Raw genomic sequence first — 26070 nt, 5'->3', positions numbered from 1 at the left:
ATCTCCAACAAACCACTAGAAAACCAGAAGTGGCGCTATGGCTCAAGCGGTAGAGTGCTCGCCTTGTGCTGAAGAGTGCAGGGACAGCGCCCAGGCCCAGAGTTCAAGCCACACGACCGACCAAAAAGAAAAGCACAGCTGGCTGGATGCCGGAAATTCACGCCTGACCCTAGATACCCAGGAGGCTGAGATCTGAAGATCATGGTACCAAGGGAGGGACAGCATCCAGGGCCTGAGTTCAAGCCCCAGTACCAGCAAATACATGCAAACACACATACAACACAGATGCACATGCACATGAATAGACATACAAAAAGTTACTATGGAAACCCAACATCTGGATCATATTAATCACCTATTCATGACTATATAAAGTAGTTTTTATGACTTTTTTTTCCCCAGTACTGGGGCTTGAACTCAGCCTGGGCACTGTCCCTGAACTTCTTTTGCTCAAGGTTAGCACTCTACCACTTGAGCCACTGTACCACTTCCTGCTTTGGAGATGAGTCTCACCGGCCCGGTGCTGGTAATCCTAGCTACTCAGGAGGCTGAGATCTGAGGATTCTGGTTCAAAGCCAGCCCAGGCAGGAAAGTCCATGAAACACTTATCTCCAATAAACCACTAGAAAACTGGAAGTGGTGCCATGGCTCAAGGGGTAGAGCACTTGCCTTGAGCTGAAAAGCGCAGGGACAGTGCCCAGGCCCACAACCAACCAAAAAAAAAAAAAAGAATCTCACAGACTATCCTGCCTGGGCTGGCTTCAAACCTTGAACCTCAAATGTCAGCCTCCTGAGTAGCTAGGATTATAGGCATGAATCACTGGTGGCTGGCAGTTTTTAGGACTTTTATATTTCACGTTATACTTTTATATTCAAACTTCATATCTGATGCCTTATTTTTCTTCTAGTCTCTTTGCTTCTCCTCTCAGATAGTAATGTGTCCAAAGCTTACTTATCAGAGGCTGATTTTACACTGCTGATGCATTCGGACATTTTCTTAACTCTCTGTCCTGTGATGTGAATACAGATTTGCGTATTTAACCAGCTGCAGCCCTGAGACAGACTATCATGCCTGATCTATGTTTTTTATTAATTTCCCATCCAGTCCTTGGAAGAAGCTGATCATTATTAAAAAGACCAGTATTTACAAAGCTGACAGGATGACTTTTTTTTCCATTCATACCAAAGATATGAAGAACATATAAACAAGGTATCACAAGATGACCTTGAACACAAAAATGTTTTGTGTTCAGACTTGGCTACCAAAGAAATCCATCAAAAAAGGCAGGGTATTAATAGTCTTCAAGGTTTCCTGGTAGGAAGTCACTGGACCAATGTCATGGCTACATGACATCACAGTTAATGCTGATCTTTTCCAAAATATTTAATTAAGTAATTATATTGAGCAACTGTCCAATTAAGCAATTCTGTCTGTTCACCTAAGATGTCAAGAGGAGTGTGGGAAAGCCAGGTGCTGGTAGCTCACACCCGTAATCCTTAGCTAGGAGGATCACCGTTTGAGGCCAGCCCAGGAAGAAAAGTGTGCCAGACTCCATTTCCAAAACAACCAGCTGGAGGCATGGCTCAAAGAGTAGAATGCTAGTCATGTAAGCTCCAGGCCCTAGGCCACAATGAATGTGGGGAAAAACACACATCCTAGAACTGCATGGATCTTGCTTACTGAGCACAGTACTCCTGTTTTCTCTTCCCTCTTCTTCAGGCTGGGGTGTGGCCTGAGATCTCAGGACCACTCTGACGTCACGTGTGTACACATAGTAGTTGACAACTGAAACTCTTCTACTTCTAGGTCCCCGTAAGGGGCCTCCTTTCTTCTCAGATCCAAACCATAGTGTCACACTGTGCTTCTAAAATAAAAACTGCCCTTCTGAAGATGGGCCGCTTTTAGTTGTGAAGAATTTTGCCTAAATGCAGCTCATCTGAGGTGGCGCTAAAGAGAGAAAGCAGCACTTCAGTAAAGCACAAATAGTCACCTCTCCCCTCCAGCAATGGTAAATAATGACTAAGTGGAAACCACTCTGCACAGACAGGCAACCCTTCCTCCATACTGCACATCTGACCCCATCCGGTCAGGAGACTCACCATCCACTCACAAACAAGAATCCACTTTCAAGGAGATTCTGAGCTGCCTTATCTGTTGGGAAGAATATGCTCAGAGAGGCAGCCGCCACTGTCAGTTGAAACAGGTAGTAAAAACGCTCCAACTTCCCGCACATACTGGCCAATGATGAAGTTCAGGTTATAAATGGGGCATGGAAGATATTAGCAACATAACTAATGACACATCAGGACAGTTATAACAACTTGCATACTGCTGCAGCTAAATTTTTTTTAAAAAGCTATATAATACACACGTTGGCAGTTTAACGCCTGAGCTTTGAACCCTGATCCTCAGATCTCAGCTTCCAGAGTAGCTAGGATTATAGACGTGAGCCACCAGACCTGGCTTCTCTATGCATCTCTTAAAAAGCATAAAAATGCCAAGTGTCTTCCTGCACACCTGTAATCTCAGCACTGACACATTGGAAGCAGAGGCAGGAGGATTCCAAGTGTTAAAGCCAACCTGGACTACAGTGAGACCTTGTCTAAAATAGTAAGAGAAAAGCCAGGTGCCGGTGGCTCACACCTGGAATCCTAGCTCAGCCTCTCAAGAGGCTGAGCTCTGAGGATCACAGTTTGAAGCCAGTCCAAACTCTTATCTCCAATTAACCACTCAAAAGCCAGAAGTAGTGTTGTGGCTGAAATGGTAGAGCACTAGGCTTGAGCACAAAGAGGCCCAGGGATAGCACTCAGGCCCTGAGTTCAAGCCCCACAATTGACAAGGGGGGAGGAGAGGGAGAGACAGAGGGAGAGACAGAGGTAGAGCGAGAGAGAGAGAGAGAGAGAGAGAGAGAGAGAGAGAGAGAGAGAGAGAGAGAGAGAGAGGAGAGAGAGAGAGAGAGAGAGAGAGAGAGAGAGAGAGAGAGAGAGAGGAGAAACTAAAAAGCAGAAAAATTAACCAATTTTTTTTCTTTAAAACACAACCCCAGAAAGGGCAGTTTCCTGTAAAATGGGGCATCAATGACAACAGGAAATAGAGGTGAGAGTTCATATTTGTGGTTTCAGTATGTTTCAAAGAAACTTCGAGGAAATTCCTGCAGCCCACATGTTTTTATCTGCTGAACACCCCAGCAAGCCAGAAAGTGTGGGCTTGGGCAGCTTGCTGTGGGGCACGGAGGCTTTCCTGAGCAGTCCTTCTCTCCATCCTCTGGGAGAATGCCGCACACCTCCTCCCCTCCCTCTTTCTATCGGGGCTCTGTGTGCTGTGTGTGGGCTCATCTGGGGTGTGGCACTGACGAGCAAACACAGCCCATATCAGAGCCATTTTTTGTCCCATCCTGAGCCATAAGTGCAAAGACGCAGAAGCAGGTGTGGGCGAACAATGCACAGATGACAAGATCTTCAGAAAGGCACCGCGTGTGATCCAGTGATGGGCTGGAAAGCAGAGATCTGCCCCTCAGACTACATACACAACTGACTGGTGCCTCCAGCCCCACCCCAGCCCCCCCAAAAAAGAAAAAGGAAAATATAGCCTACTGAGAGAGTTTTTTTTAAATTAAGGATTTGTGGAGCAGTTCAGCTCAGCCGGCATATTTCTCAAGCTAAGACCTGGTCCTGCCAGTGAGCTGTGGCTGGACTGGAGGAAGAAAGCGAGGTGACCTAATAACATGCGTGTGACGCAGAGGCAGGGAAATCCAGGCCTCCCTCCCACTGCCTGGATATCCAACCTGCTGGGAGGCAATTTAATGCTCTGGCATCAGTGTAAAATGGGATTCCCAGCCCCTGTCTGGCTCATAGGGTGACTGAGATCAAATAAAAATGTTCTGAAAGCCAGGCGCTGGTGGTACACACCTGTAATCCTACCTACTCAGGAGACCATGATCTGAGGATCACAGTTCGAAGACAGCCTGGGCAGAAAATTCCATGAGACTCTTGTCTCCAATTAACCAGAAGTGGCACTGTGGTTTAAAGTGGTAGAACACTATCTTTGAGCGGAAAAAGCTCAGGGACAGTGTCCAGGCCCTGAGTTCAAGCCCCATGACCACCACCACCAAACAACAAATGTTCTGAAAGGGCATAAAATAACCATGAAAACACAGGTTATGACAAATAATAGCTTATCTTAAAGGAGCCCACTAGGAATGCCACAGTGAATGCCTGGAGAACAGTGAAAAATAAAAGCCACGCAATAAGGACCTCTTATCTATAAATCCCAAGGCACTTGGAGTAGAAACAATTAGGACACACTTTACTTTGTTGGGCCCCTGGAGAACTGCTGCAAATCTCTACTGGAATTTAGCTTCCTGAAAACTTCAGACCCCCCACAGACACTTATAAACTCCTACCCCAGGGACCCATAGGCTGTGTGGGTTCTTGATTTACCATCAGAAAGGAGATGGGCCAGTGAGACCTAAGTAAGTTCTTCTTTTGTCTAAGACCCTTGTATCTAACAAAAAAGAAAATAAAGGCCTTATCGGAGACAGCTTCCGGGCCAGCCATCTTCCGGCCACCCATGCTGTATACAAGGAGACCCAGGCTACCACACCTGCTCTGCTTGAGACCTGGTCAGTGGCTCCCTTCCCATCTGGCCCCCACAGCTAATGGACAATGCATGGGACATGTCACAGACACTCCTGAGGCTCTGTGGAAACCAGGCCACTCTATTAACCACCCCTCCTTTCTGTGTTCATTAAAATATAACTATAGACAGTAAATGTCTCCTTTCCTCTACAGTGCTATGAATTTTGATGGACAAACTGCGCAATTCCATCTAAGGGACATGTGCGCCCCATCATGATGCCCTTATAGTCAACCCCCGAGCATCCCAGGCCCTGAAAAACCATGTAGATCATTCCTGTTCTTTCCAGAATGACAGTCACAGATTTTCCAATTCTTCTCTTCTTTGGGGGAGGGGGGAGGGGAGGATGGGGATATATTATTGGAGTATCTTGCTAGGCAAGTACTCTACCACTTGAACCACACCCTTAGCCTTTTTTTGATTTAGTAATTTTTCAGGTACGGTCAAGTTATTCATATTGTAATCCTTCTACTTATAGTCTATTCCACAGCTGAGACTGCAGACATGAATCACCGTGTCTGGCTTATTGATTGAGGTGGGGACTCACTGATTTCCCGAGCCAGCCCAGTACCATGGTCCTGTTGATCTCTGCTTCCCTGGAATTACAGACATGAACTACTGTGCCCAGCCTAGTCGTCCCAATTCTTAAGTAAGATAACCAAATAACCTCATCTGAGCCATGCAGACACCATATACCCACCTGCCACGTGTGGAATAGCAGTGGTGGTCAGCGTGTATTGCATGGGAGGGACAGTGAATTCTCTACAGCCTGGGATCATTCTTCAGGCATCACTGAAAACTCCTGGAAGCAGACACTTTTAGTGAGATGTGAAGCAGCTAACTGAAATCCAAAGATAAAGAACTCTTACTTTAAATGGTTCCTACAGAGATGGCCTAGATCCACTCCTATGACTACACACTAGACCTGATTAGAGTGCCTTCCATTTTAGATGAACTTTGGCAATAGAAGAAAATACTGACTGCTGTAGCAGGAACTGAATATAGACTAATAAGAAAGTTTTGTTATGCTAAAAAAAAAAAGCTGTAGTTTCTTTTCATTTTCTTTCCTTCTTTTTTTGAGACAAGGTCTTACTGTGTAGCACTAGCTGGCCTTGAACTTGTATTCTTGCTGTCTCTACGTCCCCAGTGCTGGGATGACAGGCTTGAGCCACTATGCACAGTAAAAGCTTCAATTCTGACAAGACATGCTTCCTGCTGTCAGATGTGGTTTGAAGGCACACTGCATCGCTTATATCCAGTGCAATAGTGATGGTTTTCCAAATGGTGGGACCCGCTCAGGCTGTCTGCACAGCTCCAGGCAGACACAAAGGGAGGGGCGAAAGAGGGCCGCAAAGAGCCTGGCAGTAAATCTGAGGCCAAGGTACCTGTCAAAGAGGATTCTTTCAGCTACTACTGATTATACTGAAAACACCTTACCAAAGGAAAAAGTCGTGTCCTATCTCAACCATTTGCGTTGTTACTCAATTCTTTGTCTGCTAGGCACTATGTTGCTTAGGCACAGTTTATACTCTAAGTTAGAGCTGTATGGAATTAGTGACCAGATTCTGAGGTGCAGTTTGGTAGAAAACTTGAGTCAGAGAGGACTGCTTCTCCACCTGCAGGTCTGAATAGCTGTGGGACAGGGCACAGAGGCGCAGCGTGCATGGAGATCTCGCTGTACATCTGGACCCCGGTGCTATTGAAAGGACAGCAGAGCATCTAAAAGCAGAGCAAACCCAGCCAGGCACCGGTGGCTCACGCCTGGAATCCTAGCTAGTTGAAATATGAAGGCACATGAGACTCTTATCTCCAACTTACCACCAAAAAGCTGAAAGTAGAGGCATGGCTCAAGTGGTAAAGTGCCAGACTTTAGTGAAAAATCCAAGTGAGAACATGAGGCCCTGAGTTCAAGCCCCAGAAAGAAGAAAGGAAGGAAGGAATAGAAAGGAAAGAAAGAGAAAGAAAAAAAGGAAGGAAGGAAGAGAGGAGGAGGGAGGGAAGAGAAGAGGAGTGGGGAAAGAAGGAAAGGAAGAAGAGAAAGAAAGAGAGAAAGGAAGAGAGAGGGGGAGGGAAGGAGGAAAAGAAAAGGGAAGGAGGAATGAAAGAAAGGAAAGAGAGCAAAAGGAAGGAAGGAAGGAAGGAAGTCAGGAGGGGAGGAAGGGAGGAAAGGAGCAAGGAAGGAAGGAAGGAAGGAAGGAAGGAAGGAAGGAAGGAAGGAAGGAAGGAAGGAAGGATAGTACAGAAGTCAAATAGTACAGAAGTCAAATTAAGATAAGAAGGCAGGTGTTGATGGCTCATGTCTGTAATCCTAGCTACTAAGGAGGCTGAGATCTGAGGAATGCAGTTCAAAGCCAGACCAGGCAAGAAAATCCATGAGACTCTTATCTCCAGATAACCATCAGAAAACCGGAAGTGATGCTGTGGCTCAAGTGGTCAAACTCTCACCCTGAGCTGAAACGCTCAAGGACAGTGCCCAGGCCCAGAGTTCAAGCCCCACCACCGACAAAAAAAAAAGACCAAGTCAGATGCTGGTGTACCATGCCTACTATTCAAGAGGCTGAGATCCGAGGATCACAGTACAAATCCAGCCCAGCAGCAAAGTCTGTGAGATTTTTTTTTTTTTTTTTTTGGTCGGTCATGGGGCTTGAACTCTGGGTCTGGGCGCTGTCCCTCAGCTCTTCAGCTCAAGGCTAGCACTCTACCGCTTAGGCCACAGCATCACTTCTGGTTTTCTGGTGGTTAATTGGAGGTAAGAGTCTCATGGACATTCCTGCCCAGGCTGGCTTTGAACCGTGACCCTCAGCTCTCAGCCTCCTGAGTAGTTAGGATTACAGCCATGAGCCACCGGCACCCAGCCTGATGAGATTATCTCCAATAAATTACCAAGAAGCTGGAAATGGAGCTGTGACTCAAGTGGTAGAGAGCTAGCCTTTAGAAAAAAAAAAAAAAAAAAGCTCAGGGACAGCACCGAGGCCTTGAGTTCAACTGAGCAGCTGAGCAGGTGCCACAAATGGGGAGAGGCTAAAAGAAGGAGACTGCATAAGAATGTCATATTTTTAAAGCTGTTAAACAGCATCCGCTGAAGCTCTAAGCCATTTACAAAGTGTGAATTCCTTCTTCACAGGAGCTCATTTGCAGTCTGGACTTTCTTCTACTCTCAGGTTGTTAAAAGCAGGTCATATTCACATTAAATCCAGGGTTTCTTTCTTCTTTTTTGGAGTTACTGAGGTTTGATCTTGGGATGCCAAACTTGCTAGGTAAGCACTCTACTGCTTGAGCCACACCCTCATTTTTCTTTTGCTTGGGCTGGCCTGAGACCTCCACCTCCTGATTAGCTAGGGTTACAAGCAAACAGTGCTATACCTAGTACTGAATCCAGAATTAATTAATTAATTGATTGATTCTTGGTCATGGGGCTTGAATTCTGGGCCTGAGCGCTGTCCCTCAGCAGCTCTTCAGCTCAAGGCTAGCGGTCTACCACTTGAGCCACAGTGGCACTTCCAGTTTTCTGAGTGGTTTATTGGAGATAAGAGTCTCATGGAGTTTCCTGCCTGGGCTGGCTTTGAACCATGATCCTCAGGTCTTAGCCTCCAAAGTAGCTAGGATTACAGGCATGAGCCAATGGCGCCCAGCTTCAAAATTTATTTTCATTTTTATTTTTCTTGTTAGTCATGGGTCTTGAACTCTGGGTCTGGGTACTGTCCCTGAGCTCTTCAGCTCAAGGCGAGTGCTCTACCACTTGAGCCACATGCCACTTCTGGTTTTCTGGTGTTTTTTTGTTTTTTTGGGTCCGGTTGTGGGGCCTGAACTCTGGGCCTGGGCGCTGTCCCTCAGCTCTTCAGCTCAAGGCTAGCGCTCTACCACTTGAGCCACAGCGCCACTTCCGGCTTTTTTTCTTTTTGCTTATATGGTGCTGAGGAATCGAACCCAGGGCCTCAGGCTTGCAAGGCAAGCGCTCTACCACTGAGCCACCTTCCCAGCCCCTGGTTTTCTGGTGTTTAATTGGAGATAAGAATCTCCAGACATTCCTGCTTGGGCTGGCTTTGAACTATGATCCTCAGATCTCAGCCTCTTGAATAGTTAGGATTATAAGCATGAGCCACTGGAACCCAGCTTGAATCTACCATTTTTAAAGGTAGATCATTGTAGCTGGCATCAAGAGGATGCAACCTGAGGCTCTGCCCTGGGTGCCCTGCTCACTTAGCCTGGTGATGTCATTTTGCCCAAGCCTGCAGCCACTGCATCTACCTAGCCCTATGACAGACGTGCCCCTGGCACCCAGTGAATACAGCATACCACTTATAGAAACAGGATCTGAGTCTGTCTCAGCAGAAAGAGAAGTAAGGTTTACTGTACACATTCAGTTCTTACCAGTATCGCCAGGGGCACAGCCTGGGTGCAGGAAGCATGAGGCAGAGAAGGCTGGGCCACTGGGCCTGCTATAGAATACCACAGATGAAGTGGGCTGGGCAGAGTTAGACAAACTCAGTGGCTTTCCCTCTAAGATGGGAGGAAGGAGGTAAATTTGTTCCAAACAGCAAGAGGAATCAGGGCATTGCTTGACAGAATGTCAATCTTAAGTTCACTAAGCTTCTAAATTACTTAGAGCCTTAGTAACTTATCTCAACAAAACAAGACCTAACTCAATGAGGAAGCCCAGCATTGGTGGCTCATTCCTGTAATCCTAGCTACTCAGGAGGCTGGGATCTGAGGATCATGGGTTGAAGCCATCCTGGATAGAAAAGTCTGTGAGACTCTTATCTACAATTAACCAGCAAAAAGCCAGGTATGGAAGCTTGGTTCAAGTGACAGAACTCCAGCCTTGTTTAAAAAAAAAAAAAAAAAAAAAAGCCGGGCGCCAGTGGCTCCCACCTGCAATCCTAGCTACTCAGGAGGCTGAAATCTTACCATCTCTGTTCAAAGCCAGCCTGGGCAGGAAAGTCCGTGAGACTCTTATCTCCAATTAACTAAAACCGGAAAACCGGAAGTGGTGCCGTGGCTCAAGTGGTAGAACGCTCGCCTTGAGCTGAAGAGCTGAGGGACAGCACTCAGGCCCAGAGTTCAAGCCCCACATCCAAAAAACAACAACAACAACAAAAAATGTTTAAAGAAGCCAGGTATGTGGTTCTTTTTTGGCTCACATGCATGATGATGGGGTGGTTGTGTTTTGTGTTATGACCTCAGCTCATCAGTACATTACTCAGAGAGGGAGAAGAAGGAAGTGGGGAGGAAGAGGATACAGAGGAAGAGTAGCAGCAGTGGCCTGATACAGTGGCACACATTTATAATCCCAGCACTTGGGGAGCTGAGGTGAGAGGATCTCAAGCTTGCAGGTAGTCTGTCTGGGCTATAACTAGACCATGCCTAAAACAGAACAAAACAAAAACTTGCACTCACAACCCAGCGTGTGTACGGCCGGTGGGGAGTTCAGTGGTAGATCACGTGCCTAGTATGCATGAAGCCCTGGTTCGGTCCCTACCCAAGACCAGTGCAGACTTCCTCCACCCATGGCCCCAGTGGGTACAGAAACAACAGACTTTGGGAAATGGTGGCCAGCCGGCTATCACTGCTCCAGGCTGGTTTCCATCCAGCAGCCCGCGGGCATCTTCCAAGCACTTCGTTCCTCCAACGTCAGAACCATCCCACTTGTAAAGTGAGAGCCTGGTGTCTGGTGTATCAAGGCAACAGCGTGCTTCATGGCAAGATATAAATAAAATTTGACATTGCACCTCTCATGCTCCTCACCTGTCTTTCTGGACATACACAGACTCGAGTTTCTTTAGATCTGACCTTGAAGACTTGATAATGAAGTTGCTGTGATGAAGCTGGGCACAGGTAGCTCATGCCTGTAATCCCAGCTACTTAGAAGGCTGAGATCTGGGTATTGCAGTTCAGAGCTAGTTGGGGCAGGAAAAGTCTGGGAGACTCTTATCCTCTAAGTTACCAAAAAAGGCTGGAAGTGAAGCTGTGGCTCAAATGCTAGAGAGCTAGTCTTGAGCAAAAGAGATCAGGGACAGCGCCCAGGCCCTGAGTCCAAGCTTTGGCACGCGTGTGCGCGCCCTCCCCCCCCCACGCACACGTATGCACACACACATACATACGTATGCATGCACACGCGCGCGCGCGCACACACACACACACACACACACACACACACAATTGCTGTGATGGATTATACTGACAGATCTGTCGTGCTACTTGGTGGAATGATCTGCTTTCTAGTGTGCTCCCTCGGAAATGATGGGCAATACCTACCACAAGTCGTAGGAGCCAGGAAGTCTATGGCATTTATATTTTAATATGACAGTTCATTTTGGCTGGTTCCTCTGCCCATCCTCTCGTGCTGTGTGCTGCTAGATGGCTTTAAAAGGCTGGCCTCTCTGCTCTGTAACCTGATGCCCACTTGCTGACACCAGCCCTGTCACTTGAGAGTGGAAGTCAGTTCCTCAGAACTCAAGCTTCATGTCAACCCTTAGTTGGGGCCTGTCCCTAAGGAAGCATGAAGAGCAGTCACAGCGATACCCAGAGGTCAGCTGGGTGGATGGAATTACACCCGCATACCCATTCTCCCAGGGATGCTCCCTCAGGAGCACCACACCCCACCCGTTCCCGTTCCCTTCTACCTTTAGATCTCTACCCAAATCCCCACCCAGACTGATTCACAGATAGGATACAAACATAATACACCTGACTTCTTCCCCAAAGGGGCATAGTGGCTCCAGCTCGGGGCCAGGTTGCCCAGTCCAAGTCCTCACTCCATCCCTTACAGGCTTCGTAGTTGTGATTTAAACTCCCTGGGGTGTGTGCTCTTCACCTGGGAAACCACAACCTCCCTCAGTAGGCTGTGAGGTCAAAATGGGGTAACATATTTAAAGCACACAGGACAGCCAGGTCTGGCAAATTAGGAAGTGTTCAGTAACTGCTAGCCATTATTATCGTTAAATGGCATGTGGGGCAGCATGCTACATTTGTCCTGTATATATCCATGTAGTATTTGAGTTGGCTGACTCTATTTTCTTTTCTTGGTAGTATTAGGGTTCAAACTCAGGACCTAGGCCTTGCTAGGCAGGTACTCTACTGCTTAGCCATATCTTCAACTCATTTTTGGTGCTGGTTATTTTTGAGATGGGATCAAAATGATCCTATTTATACTTCCTGTGTGGCTGGGATGACAGGAACATGCTATCACACCTAGCTTTTATTGGCTGAGATGGGGTCTTTCAAACTTTTTGCCCCGGCTGGTTTCAAACCATAATCCTCCAGACCTCTCTTTCCCAAGTGGCTAGGATTACAGGCATGAGCCACCATGTCTGGCCCTTTTTGGTTTTATTCATTTATTATTATTATTTGCAATACTGGTGTTTGAATCCAGAGATATACAGGCCTTCTACCACTTGAGCCACACCTGCAGTCCTTGGTTTGTTTTTTAAGATAGGGCCTTACAAAGCAGCCCAGGCTTGCCTGGGACTGACCATTCTTCTACCTCTGCCTCCCTAGTGCTAGGATTATAGGAGTGTGCCACCATACCTGGCTAAATGTTTTTTTTTTGTTTGTTTGTTTGTTTAGTTTTGCTCTGCACAGCATTAAACATACTTAATGACTACGACAGAACAACAAATCACCAGTGTTCATACTCCCTGAGAAGAGCCTCCAATTTAAGGTCAAGGCTGCTACCTAGTCATTGAGGAAGCACCCAGCCACTCGCGGGCCTCCACGGAACCATCAACACAGTGACTCCACTTTGGGAAAGTCTGCCAGCCAGCTTAAATCTCAATACGATGCTAAAGAAGCACTCACTGTTTTTTCTTTTTCTTTGTTTTTGCCAGTCCTGGGGTTTGAACTCAGGGCCTGGGCACTGTCCCTGCTTCTGTAGCTCAAGGCCAGCCTCTACCACTTAAGCCACAGCGCCACTTCCAGCTTTTTCTGTGTATGTGGTGCTGAGGAATGAAACCCAGGGCTTCATGCTTCATGCATGCTAGGCAAGTGCTCTACCACTGAGCCACCTTCTCAGCCCCACATTTGCTTATTTTTAAATCATGTTTACAACCAGGAAAAGGCTGATTTTAAAAGTAAATATATGAACTCTTCTGATATCACAGGAAAGAAACTGACACAAATGGCAAGTCCATGTAATAAGGAGGAGCTAACTCTTACCTGCCCTATCAGAAACAAGGAAAGTTCTTCTCCAGGGCTAAGGAAGCAGAAGCAAGGTCAAAGAGTAGTAGAGTGGTCAGTATTCATCTTTTCCCTTCCTCTCCTCCTCTTCCACTCCCTCCCTCCCTTCATTTTGAGACAGGGCCTTGCTTTGTAACCCAGACTGACTTCAAACTCTCAATTGCAGCCAAGATTAGACTCAATTAGAAGAAAACTATGACAACCAACAACAACAAAGAATTTTGTAAATCAAGGCCCACTAAAAGATCATCATCAAACTGGCACTGGTGGCTCACCGATAATCCTAGCTGTGCAGGAGGCTGAGATCTGAGGACCGAGGCTCAAGCTGTCTAGGGCAGACAAATCCTGGAGACTCTTATCTCCAATTAACCAGCAAAAAGCACAAAGCAGAACAGCAGCTGTGTGTGGAAGAAGCCTAGTGAGGGCTCAGGAAGAAGGAGAAGATGGGGCTGACACGCCACCACCAGCCTGGTCTTCCTAAAAAACAATTTCTCCAGCTCCTGCTCATGCCTAAAATGCTCCCTATGGGAAAGAGTGAAAACCTCTCAAAATAATGGAGGCCTGGCCAACTCTGCTATCTTGTTTAACTATCAGACCAGACAAGTTTCCTTATTTGTCCCAGGGAGGAGCGAACGTGCTCCTTTCAGTTCTATCTACAGCACCCATCACCGTATCTGGCACATAGTAGTTGCTCAGTAAATGCTTGCTGATTCACAACAAATATGAATGCTTTAGGGCCTATTCTCTGCCTGTGAGATCCTCCTTTCCCACCCACCCAGCCATCCCAGTCATTCTTCATTGCCTAACTCTACTCCCCGGCTTGTCCTCCCCTCACCGAAACCATTCTCTCCCCGACCCTCAATTTCTATAGGAACCAGCCGCCTCGGCTCTACTGCTGTCCAGCATTTTCTGATGACATGCTATGTCAGCCCCATTGGCCTGGATGATTTTCTGGGGCAATGGAGCCATTACTGCTTGTGGCCAGGCAGCCCAGTCACAGGCTTTGAGAAAAACCTGTGTAAGACACCAAAACAGGCCTCAAACACAGCACACACCCCTCACTAACTACTGCCATGCCGGGAACAGGAGGCTCTCACTGATGGACCGACAGTAACAATACATCCTCTGAGCTCTGGAAATGGAGTTCATGCCTCAAATGCTTGCCCAGTATGTATAAAGCCATGGGTTCTATCCCCAGTACTGCACAGGAAAAAAAAAAAAGAAGTCTTCTGCCAGGTGGGTTTTCATGGACAGTAGGAACAGTGTCTGATCGTCTGCATGATCTTCCTAAGCACACAGGGCTGCTCAAGAGCCACCCGGCAGCCACTGCCACACCCACACCGCAGCCCCATGATGCAGTGCAGAGAAGAGACTCAACACAAGTTTACAGAGCAGGCACAGTAGCCTGTGCCTAGAGTCCCAGCTACTTAAGAGGCTGAGGCATAAGGATATGAAAGAAGGAAAGAAGGAAGGAAGGGAGGGTGGGAGGGAGAGAGGGAAAGAAGGAGGAGAGAAGGAGGGAGGGAGGGGAGAGAAACAGAGAAATGGAGAGAGGGAAGGAGGTGGGTGGATGAGAAGGTTGGTTTATGGAATGAGCTGAACAAAAGCCTGAAACATATTCTGATATCAACACAGACCCAAGACAACTCTGCAGTCACTCACTCAGTACATATTTACTAGGGCTCATCATTGTTTACTGGGCTCTGTTTTAGGTTTCGCACTGGACAGTAAACACAGCCGTCACCTTCACAGAGGGGCAGACAATAAACAGAAAGAGACAAACGAACGGGCCCTTGTGGTAAGTGACAAGAAGCGAGGGCTGTCTGAAGAGGTGACTTTAGGAGAAATCTGAGTCCCTAGGAGAGTGTGGGCTCCCCTCGCCAGCCTGAAGCGCCTTTCCAGGGGCTCCCTCAGCCCTGCACGGCTATTACACATGGCTCCTAGAGCGCCTCCCAGCTCACACCAATTTGCACACTTTTCTAGGCCAGCCAATGCAATTTTATTTTACAGGGCTGTTAGCCCTGAACCCCAAAAGAGAGTAAAGAGATTATGGCCCTACCACCACGGGCCTGTTCCCCAGGAAGTTCAGATCGCTGTTCTCGCCAAACAGGTAACCTTCTGGATGTGTGGAGTCAAACTTCTCTCCTCCCATGATGAAGTGGCTGGCAAAATAGCTGCCTACAGAGGGCACAGACAGAAAAAGAGTTAGACAAGCAGCCACTGGATTAAATGAAGCAAAAAAAAAATAATGAGTTTTTACAATTTTTTATTTATTTATTTATTTATTTTTGGGTCTGGTCGTGGGCCCTGAACTCTGGGCCTGGGCGCTGTCCCTCAGCTCTTCAGCTCAAGGCTAGCGCTCTACCACTTGAGCCACAGCGCCACTTCCGGCTTTTTTCTTTTTGCTTATGTGGTGCTGAGGAATCGAACCCAGGGCTTCAGGCATGCAAGGCAAGCGCTCTACCACTGAGCCACCTTCCCAGCCCCCTTACAATTTTTTTTTTTTTTTTTTTGCCAGTCATGGTGCCTGAACCCTGGGCCTGAGCACTGTCCCTCAGCTCTTCAGCTCAAGGCTAGGGCTCTACCACTTGAGCCACAGCACCACTTCCAGCTTTTTCTGCTTATGTGGTGCTGAGGAATCGAACCCAGGGCCTCATGCATGCAAGGCAAGCACTCTACCACTGAGCCACCTTCCCAGCCCCCCTTACAATTTTTTTAAGTTAAGCCTTCAAACAAATTAACAGATCTCTTCCTTTCTCCTTCCTTTCTTTTTCTTTCTTTCTTTCCTTCTTTCTTTCTTTTTCTTTCTTTCTTTCTCTTTCTCTCTTTCTCCCTCCCTCCTTCCCTCCCTCCCTCCCTCCCCCTCTCTCTCTCTTTCTTTTTTTTCTTTCTTTCTTTCATTGATCATAGGGCTTGAACTCAGGGCCTGGGCGCTGTCTCTGAATTCTTTTGCTCAAGACTAGCACTCTACCACTTTTGAGCCACAGCTCCACTCTCAGTTTTTGGGTGGTTAATTAGTGAAAAGAGTCTCAAGGGGACTTTTCTGCCCAGGCTGGCTTCAGACCATGATTTTCAGATCTCAGTCTCCTGAGTAGCTAGGATTACAGGCAGGAGTCATCAGTGCACAGCTTAGATCCATTTCTAATGTCCCTCATTTGGGACAATGGCACAAAATCACAGCAGGAAAACCCAAGGTAACAAACATAAAAAATAGATCATCATTTTCTTTTGAAGTTCTAGAGTGTTCATTATGATCTGTCAAAAATACCATCAGCCAAAAGACTAAAAGAACCCATAATGCCCATTAGTGAACATGTTTGTGTATTTTATTTCTCGGCGCTGTCTCTTAGATTTTCACTCAAGGCTAGTACTCTACCATTTGAACCACAATTCCACTAGTTAATTGAAGATAAGAGTCTCACAGACTTTCCTGCCCAGGTTGGCTTCAAGCAGCAATCCTTAGCTCTTCTAAGTAGCTAGGATTTCAGGCGTGAGCCACTGATTCCAGTCCTTGATTTCTTTTTTTTCTCCCAGCACTCTCTAGTTTGAGCTGAGGACCCTCCTCTTGAGCCATGCATTTCATTTTTTTTCTTTAGGTATTTTCTGATAGAGTCTCATATTTCATGTCCAGTGGAGTGGAACTATGACAATTGTATTATACCTTCCTCATACCTAGGTTCAAAAGCTTGGACCACCATCCTCAGAATACTGATTGAGATGGGGGTGTCGGTAACTTTTGTCCAGGGTGGCTTCACCCTTAACTTTCTCCATCTCTACCTCTAAGCAGCTGGCCTTGTAGCTGTGAGGCCTGCTTTTTAAAATAATGTAATTTTATTGTTATTAATAAGGTGTTGTATAGAGGGGTTACCATTTCATAAGTCAGGTAATGAGTACTTTTTTTTGGACAATGTCACCCCTTCCTTCTCTTTCACCCCTTCCTGCATTTAGCCTGTTTGTTTTTAGAGACAGGATTTTATTATGTGGCCCAGGCTACAATCCTCCTGTCTCAGCCTCCTAAATGCTAGGATTGCAGATGTGTGATACCACACCCAACATATTTTTTACTTTTCTAGACACAGAATTTCAGTATGGAGCGGAGTGCTGGTGGTTCATGCCTGTAATCCTAGCTACTCAGGAGGCTGAGATATGAGGATCACGGTTCAAAGCCAGCCCAGCAAGGAAAGTCCTTAAGACTTTTATCTCCAATTAACCACCAGAAAACCAGAAGCAGCACTGTGGCTCAAAGTGGTAGACTGCTAGCCTTGAAAAAGAAAGTCAGGGACAGTTCCCAGACCCTGAGTTCAAGCCCCATGACTGACAGAATAAAAAAGAATATCAGTGTGGAAACACCTATTAAACTAAACAACGTGGACACAAATCACTCATCACAAAGTGAGGCAGTTCTCAAATTAACAATCAGGAAAATATTCTGCGAAAGTGATGGTGTCAACCACTGAAGAACTGTTGGAAATTATCCACCAAATGTTAGAAACAGGGCTGGGAAGGTGGCTTAGTGGTAGAGTGCTTGCCTAGCATGCATCAAGCCCTGGGTTTATTCCTCCATACCACATAAACAGAAAAGGCTGGATGTGGCGCTGTGGCTCAAGTGGTAGAGTGCTAGCCTTGAGCAAAAGCAGCTCAGGGACAGTGCCCAGGTCCTGAGTTCAAGCCCCAGGACTGGCCAAAAAATAAAAAAGGCAAAAACAGTAGCTAGGTGCCGGTGGCTCACACCTGTAATCATAGCTACTCAGGAGGCTGAGATTTGAGGATTGCAGCTTGAAACCAGAGCAGGCAGGAAAGTGTGTGAAACTCTTAACTCCAATTAACCACTAAAATGCCAAAAGAAGACCTGTAGCTCCAGTATGAGAGTGCTAGCCTTGAGCAAAAACAGCTCAGGGATGTGCCCAAGTCCCGAGGTCGAGCCCCAGGACTGACCCCCCCATCCCCCCCCCAAAAAAAGTTAGAAACAGGCTAAGCAACAGTGGCTCATACCTGCAATCCTAGCTACCCTGGAAGCTGAGATCTCAGCATCATGGTTCAAAGCCAGCCCATGCAGAAAAGTCTTTTTTTTGGTCATGGGGCTTGAACTCTGGGCCTGGGCGCTGTCCCTCAGCTCTTCAGGTCAAGACGAGCACTCTATGACTCGAACTACAGTGCCATTTCTGGTTTTCTGATGGTTTACTGGAGATAAGAGTTTCATGGAGGGCTGGGAAGGTGGCTCAGTGGTATAGTGCTTGCCTTGCATGCATGAGGTCCTGGGTTCAATTCCTCAGCACCACATAAGCACATAAGCAAAAAAAAAAAAAAAAAGCCGGAAGTGGTGCTGTGGCTCAAGTGGTAGAGCACTAGCCTTGAGCTGAAGAGCTGAGGGACAGCGCCCAGGCCCAGAGTTCAGGCCTCACGACCGGACCCCCCCCCTCCATAAAAAAAAAAAAAAAGTTTCATGGACTTTCCTACCTGGGCTGGTTTTGAACCATGATTCTCAGATCTCAGCCTCCTGAGTAACTAGCATTACCGGCATGAGGCACTGGCGCCTGGCTACAGCCAGGAAAGTCTTTAGCTCCAATTAACCAACAAAAAAAAGCCAGGAGTGGAAGTGTGGTTCAAGCGGTAGGAGTACCAGCGTCAAGCAACAAAGCTAAGCAAGAGTGTGAGGCCCTGGGTTCAAGCCCCAGTACACTCCCTCTCTCTTTCTCTCCCTCTCTCCCTCTCCCCCACCCCTTCTCACACACACACACAGAAGTTAGAAACAAGAATAACCACTGTGGAACTCTGGGAAGTCACTCATCAAAACAGCAACACCGAGCAACCATCTGCAGTGATGCAGCATGTAGTTCACCACTTAGGAAAGCTAAATTATCCATTATTTATGACTTGCACTTGCCTAGCCCTATTTTCCAAGTGCATAATTTATAGAGGAAGGTGCCTCGCTGCCTTTAGTAGAAAGCAGCCTTCTCAAGTTCATGTGAATCATTCACTGCTGAGCTTAGCAAAATGTATTTTCTATACATTAGGTGAAATTAGAAAAGCTCCAGCTTTAGCTGTGTGTGCTGGCACAGGTCTGCAGCTATGATGCCCGAGCTACATTGGCAAACCCTGCCTCAGAACACTAAGGGCTAGCTGGGATGTAACTCAGTGGTAGAGCACACACAGGATCAAGGTCTGATTGCCAGCACTGGAAAACAAAAGTGTATTGATGGGGCTGGGAAGGTGGCTCAGTGGTAGAGCGCTTGCCTTGTATGCATGAGGCCCTGGGTTCGATTCCTCAGCACCACATAAGCAAAAAGAAAAAAAAGCTGGAAGTGGTACTGTGGCTCAAGTGGTAGAGCGCTAGCCTGGAGCTGAAGAGCTGAGGGACAGCGCCCAGGCCCAGAGTTCAGGCCCCACAGCCGGACCAAAAAAAAAAAAAAAAGTGTATTGAAGGATGGCTCACTGAGAGACGAGTAAGAGTGGAATGGAGAGGGGTATGTTTGGGGTCTGGAGCTGTCCAGCTTGAGTTCAGCATGTGAGCAGGCAGGCAGGAAAACAGGGCAGAGATCCACCTGCAGATTTAACCTCATGAGAGGAGGGGACTCTCCTGCTAAGGGGTAACAATTTAAAGCAAGTTGCCAGGCTGGTGGCTCACATCTGTAATCCTAGCTACTCAGGGGGCTGAGATCTGAGGACTGCAGCCAGCTAGGGCAGGAGAGTCTGTAAGACATGAGCCTTAGCTCTAGTTAACCAGCAAAAAGCTGGAAGTGAGCTGTGGCCCAAATGGTAGAGTGTCTAGCCTTGAGCAAAAAAGCTCAGGGACAGTACCCAGGCCCTGAGTTCAAACCCCAGTACTAGTGCCCACATACACGTGCGCACACACACCCCAAAACAGAAGTTGAGTGCCAGTGGCGTACACCTGTAATCCTAGCTACTCAAGAAGCTGAGATCTGAGGATGCAGGTTTGAAGCCAGCCCAAGCAGACAAATCTAAGAGAGATTTATCTTAAGCATTTATTTTTCCTTGCCTACATTACCTGTACCTCTGAATAGGTGACCAATTAGTAGATGAGAAGTTTCTCTTATAGGAATATACAAGCTAAGAAACAACAAAAGAATGACAGAATATCATTGTTTTATAATCCTTAACAAATTAACCAACCACTGATGATCCCCACCAAAAAAAGATAATCAGATCTGGACAACAGTGACTCACGCCTGTAATCCTAGCTATTCAGGAGGCTGAGACCTGAGGACTGTGGTTCCAACCCAGCAGGGGCAGGAATATCTGTGAGACTCATCTCCAATGAACCACCAAAAAGCTGGAAGTAGAGCTGTGGCTCAAGTGACAGAGCACTAGCCTTGAGCAAAAGGTGCAGGGACAGTGCCTAGGCCCTTAGTTCCAGTGCCAGAACCAGAACACGCACACAAGAAAATTTCCAGCTGCCCCCAAGCATCTGGTCATGCTTAATTGTCTAACTGTTAATTCCTACTGCCATCCTCAGCCTGAAACGTGAACTAGAAATGAGCTGCTTCTAGCTATACATCAACAGGTGAGTCACACAGTCTTGCATTGGGCTTCTCCTTAGAGGATGTTCGTGAAGTTCAATCATGTTCTATGTAACATAGTCCTACACTTACTGAATAATGTCTCCTTGCATGAATACCTCACATTTTGTTTAGCCATTCACTGACTGGTGGAAATCTGGGTTCTTTCCAGTTTTATATGTGTGTGTTTGTGTCAGTCAGGGGGCTTGAACTAAGATCCTGGGCACTGTCCTTGAGTTTTTTGCTCAAAGCTAGTGCTCTTACACTGGAGCTAGTGCTCTAGCCACAGCCCTACTCTCAGCTTTTTGGTGGTTAACTGAAGATAAGAGTCTCATAGACCTTCCTGCTCTGGCTGGAAACATCCTCAGATCTCGGCCTCTTGAGTAGCAAGGATTACAGGCATGAGCCACCAATCCCAGATCACATATTGTCTTCTTCATATCTTTTGAAGAGCCAATGTTTTTATTTTAAAGAAGTCCACTTTATCATTTTTTATTTTTATGAACTTTTGGGGGGGGATTGTGATGCAAGTCCAGGGGCTGCAATTCAGAGCCTGGGCATTGTCCCTGAGTATTTTTGCTCAAGGCTAGTACTCTACCACTTGAGCCACAGCTCCACTTCTGACATTTTTGGTGATTAACTGGAAATAAGAGCCTCACAGACTTCCCTGCCTGGGCTGGCTTTGAACTTCAATCCATAGATCTCAGCCTCTTGAATAGCTAGGATTACAAGCAAGTGCCACCGTGCCTGGTTTTGATTATGCTTTTAAGGGCTGAAGGTATAGCTCAGTAGTAGAATGCCTAACATACATGAGATCCTGGGTTCAACACCCAGGACTGAAGAAAGGGAAAGGAAAAGAAAGCTCATTAGATTGTGCTAAGTGCTGGTGGCTCATGTCAGTTTTCCTCAAGAAGCTGAGATCTGAGGGTTGCAGTTTGAAGCCAGCCTGGGCAGGAAAAGTCTGTGAGACTTTTATTTTTAATTTAACCACCAGAAAACTGGAAGTGGAGCTGTGGCCCAAGAGGTAGAGTGCTAGCCTTGAGCACATAAGCTTAAGTCCCAAAACTGACCAAAAGAGAGAGAAAAAGAAAGAGAGAGAGAGAGAGAGAGAGAGAGAGAGAGAGAGAGAGAGAGAGAGAGAGAGAGAGAGAGAGAGAACTTTTTAAATAGTCCAAATCACATAAAATTTTCTCCCATATCTTTTTCTAAACTTCAACTCTTTTTTTTTTTTTTTTTTTTTTTTGTTGGTCGTGGGGCTTGAACTCTGGGCCTGGGCGCTGTCCCTCAGCTCTTCAGCTCAAGGCAAGCGCTCTACCACTTGAGCTACAGCGCCACTTCCGGTTTTCTGGTGGTTTATTGGAGATAGGAGTCTCACGGTCTCTCCTGCCCGGGCTGGCTTTGAACCGCGATCCTCAGATCTCAGCCTCCTGAGTAGCTAGGATTACAGGCGTGAGCCACCAGCGCCCAGCTCAACTCTTTTGTGTGTGTGTGGTGGGGGGGGGGGTTGTGGGGCTTGAACTCTGGGCTTGGGCGCTATCCCTCAGCTCTTCAGCTCAAGGCAAGCACTCTACCACTTGAGCCACAGCACCACTTCCAGTTTTCTAGTGGTTTATTGGAGATAAGAGTCTCAAGAACTTTCCTGCCCGGGCTGGCTTTGAACCGAGATTCTGAGATCTCAGCCTCCTGAGTAACTAGGATTACAGGCGTGAGCCACCTGCACCTGGCAAAACTTCAATTCTTATATTTAGGTCTCTGACTCATTTTTCAAATAGCTTTGAGATATATTTTATATACCATCCAACTTTCCTATTTAACGTATATAAGCTGGGCTGGATGCATGGCTTAAGTGGTAAAGCATCTGTTTTGTAAGCACAAGGACATGAGTTCAAACCCCTATACTGTCAATAAGGAAACAAAAATAAAGCATATAATATAGTGGATTTTTAGCATGTTCACAGAATTGTGCAGTAATTCACCATTAATCTAATTTTAGAACAGCCTGATTATCTCAAAAGAAAAGAATTAGCAGCCAACACCTCATTTCTCCCTCACCCTAGTCTGGCAGTCACTAATCTATTTTCTTTCTATATGGGTTTGTCTCTTGATATTTCATATAACTGAGATTATATAATATATGCCTTTTTGAATTTAGCTTATTTTACTTGGGATAATTATTTTCAGGATTCTTCTATGCTGTAGTATTAGTATTTCATTCCTCTTTTTAATCAAATATTCTATTGTTTGAATTTATCATATTTTACTTATCAATTGTTCCACTTATGTGTTTATGAACATCTGGGTTAGTTCTACCTTTTTGCTACCTTTATATGCAAAGTCTCAATGAATGTTTGTTTTTCCTTGGCAACAAGAAAAAAAGTTAATAAGTGTAGCTGATAAATCATACATTAATTAGCTCATTGAGAAACCCTGCTTTTCTGTGCATGCATGCGTGCATGCCTGTGTGTATATGCGTGTGTGTATCTGTGTGTGTGTTTGCCAGTGGAGCTTGAACTCAGGGCCTTTTGCTCTCACTTGGCTTTTTCACTCAAGACCAACTGGTTAATTTCTTTTTTAAGCCTATCAAAAGCCAGGTGCTGATGACTCATGCCTATAATACCTAGCCTTGAACACCAAAGCTCAGACACCATGCCCAGGCTCTGAGTTCAAGTGTCACTACCCCTCTCCCTCAACAACAACAACAAAAAAAACTGTTGATATTATGAAGGGGATACATTCAATTATTATAGATCAATTTTGATTACAGTGGCATCTTCATTATATTGTCTTCCAATCCATGAACATGAAAAGCCTGCATTGATTCGGATCTTTTAAATTTTCTCTAAAGCATCAATGTCAGCAACAATTTGGAATTTTCAGTATATCAGTCTTATACCTCCTTTGTAATTTTTTTTTTAGGTCTGAGGCTGGACGCAATGCTGGTCTCTGATGCTTTTGCTCATTGGCTAGAGCTCTACCAACTGAGCCACATCTCCAACTCCACCTTTATTAATTTTATTCATTTTTTTGGGGTGTCTGGTCGTGGGGCCTGAACTCTGGGCCTGGGCGCTGTCCCTCAGCTCTTCAGCTCAAGGCTAGTGCTCTACCACTTGAGCCACAGCACCACTTCTGGCTTTTTTTTTTCTTTTTTTTTGGGTCCAGTCATGGGGCCTGAACTCTGGGCCTGGGCGCTGTCCCTCAGCTCTTCAGCTCAAGGCTAGCACTCTACCACTTGAGCCACAGTGCCACTTCCAGCTTTTTTCTTTTTGCTTATGTGGTGCTGAGGAATCGAACCCAGGGTCTCATGCATGCAAGACAAGCACTCTACCACTGAGCCACCTTCCCAGCCCCCTAATTTTATTCATTTTGATGCTATTGGGAATAGAACTGTTTTCATTTCTGGATTTGATGTCAACAGTGTATACACATGTAACTCAACTGATCTGAAACTATGTGTCAAACTTAAGCTCCTCCTGCCTCAGCCTCCCAAATTCTGAGATTATCACAAACACAATCACACTCAGCCTTCAGCTGACTTTTGTATGTTGATCTTCTATTTGCAGTTTTTTTTTTTTTTTGTCGGTTGTGGGGCTTGAACTCTGGGCCTGGGTGCTGTCCCTCAGCTCTTCAGCTCAAGGCAAGCGCTCTACCACTTGAGCTACAGCGCCACTTCCGGTTTTCTGGTGGTTTATTGGAGATAGGAGTCTCACGGTCTCTCCTGCCCGGGCTGGCTTTGAACCGCGATCCTCAGATCTCAGCCTCCTGAGTAGCTAGGATTACAGGCGTGAGCCACCAGCGCCCGGCCTATTTTCAGTTTTTAAAATTTATTAGTTCTAGTGTGTTTGTATATAATCCTTCATATTTTCTACACATAAAATCATGTCATCTGTGAATAAAGTTTTAGTTCTTCCTTTATGACTTTAAATTTTTAGCTTTATCAGACTAATTAGAATTTTGTTGTTGTTCGTTGTGGGGCTTGAACTCAGGGCCTGGATGCTGTCCCTGAGCTCTCTCGCTCAAGGCTAGCGCTCTACCACTTTAAGCTACAGCTCCACTTACAGTTTTTGAGTGGTTAATTGGAGATTAGTAGCCAGGCGCCGGTGGCTCACGCCTGTAATCCTAGTTACTCAGGAGGCTGAGATCTGAGGATCACGGTTCAAAGCCAGCCTGGGCAGGAAAAGTCTGTGAGACTCTTATCTCCAATAAACCACTAGAAAACCAGAAGCAGGAAGTGGCGCTGTAGCTCAAGTGGTAGAGTGCTCGCCTTGAGCTGAAGAGCTGAGGGACAGCGCCCAGGCCCAGAGTTCAAGCCCCACAACCGACAAAAAATAAAATAAAATAAAATAAAATAAATAAATAAAAAATTGTTAAAAAAAAAAAAAAAAGAAAACCAGAAGCAGCGCTGTGGCTCAAGCGGTAAAGCGCTCTCCTTGAGCTGAAGAGCTAAGCCCCATGACCAAAAAAAAAAAAAAAATTGGATATGAGTATTTCAGGGACTTTTCTGCCCAGGCTTTGAATTGCAATCCTCAGATCTCAGCTTCCTAAGTAGCTAGGATTACAGGTGTGATCCACCAGAGCCCAGCCTAATTACAATTTTTAATGCAATACAGAACTGCAAAAGCAGGTATCTTTTTCTGATCCCGATATTAGTAGGAGAGTATTCAGTATTTCACCATTAAGTATAATTATAGATTGAGATGGAGGTCCTAAGAACTTTTTGCCCAAACTAGCCCAAAGCAGGGATCCTCCTAATCTCTAGTTCCCAAGCAGTCAGGTTTATAGAGATGATCTACTATGCCCAACTTAGTTCTTATTCTTCATTTTATTAGTCATAGTGTATTAACATTGATTTTCAGCTATTGAGCCAACCTTGCATTCCTGGGAGAGATACTATTTTATTCTTATATATTTGGTACTATTTATTTCTGTGTGCACACATCCTATTTGTGACAGTAAATGAACAATAAAGAGCATAATTTTTAAATAATCATTTTTAAATATTGTAATTTTTAATTTTGTTTTACATATTTAAGCACTCTTTTGGCAACTAAAAACTCACATATACAGCCTAGTTAGAGTATTTAAACAGAATCAGGCATAGTTGCCTACCTTTAATTCTAGCTACTTGAGACCACAGGTGGAAAGATCATGAGTTCGAGGCTAACTTGGGCTACATGGTAAGATCCTGTCTCAAAAAAAAAACAAAAAAAAAACAACAATCCATTGAAAATATAGAAAGGATATTAGCTGGATGCTGGTAGCTCATGGCTATAATCCTAGCTGAGGAGGCTGAGATCTGAGGACAGCAGTTTGAAGCCAGCCCAGGCAGGAAAGTCCATGATACCTCATCTCCAGTTAAGCACCAAAAAAGCTGGAAGTGAAGCTAAAGTGGTTCAAGTGGTAGAGTACCAGCCTTGAGGAAAAAAGGTCAGAGATAGTACCCAGACCCTGAGTTTAAGCCCCAGGACCAGCACGTATGAGTATGAGCGCACGCGCGCACACACACACACACACACACACACACACACACACACACACACACACACACACGTGCAAACTGTCAGCGGCTTATGCCTGTAATCCAAGCTATTCAGTAGGCTGAGATCTACTGGATCATGGATTGAAGCCAGCCAGGGCTGAAAAGTCCTTGAGACTCCATCTCCAAAATAACAAAGTAAAAAGCAGGACTGTAAGTATAGCTCAAATGGTAGACCACCTAGCAAGATGAACAAGCACAAAGTCCTG

General features: G+C 45.9%; 1 protein-coding gene across 3 annotated transcripts in view; it reads right to left on the bottom strand.

Annotated features, from left to right (window-relative positions):
• The window catches only part of Rnf157 (ring finger protein 157), a 65873-nt gene that overhangs the window by 35736 nt on the left and 4067 nt on the right, over positions 1 to 26070 (bottom strand). For all 3 annotated transcript variants that reach the window (XM_069992950.1, XM_069992951.1, XM_069992949.1), the window contains exon 2: positions 14871 to 14989. In XM_069992950.1, coding sequence (XP_069849051.1) covers positions 14871 to 14989 — 119 coding nt within the window. The remainder of the gene's footprint in view (positions 1 to 14870; positions 14990 to 26070) is intronic.

The sequence above is a fragment of the Dipodomys merriami genome, unplaced genomic scaffold (assembly GCF_024711535.1).
Source record: "Dipodomys merriami isolate MVZ:Mamm:240054 unplaced genomic scaffold, mDipMer1.0.p SCAF_42, whole genome shotgun sequence".
In the NCBI taxonomy this organism is placed as follows: domain Eukaryota; kingdom Metazoa; phylum Chordata; class Mammalia; order Rodentia; family Heteromyidae; genus Dipodomys; species Dipodomys merriami.
This window is presented reverse-complemented; position numbering and strand designations above follow the sequence as displayed.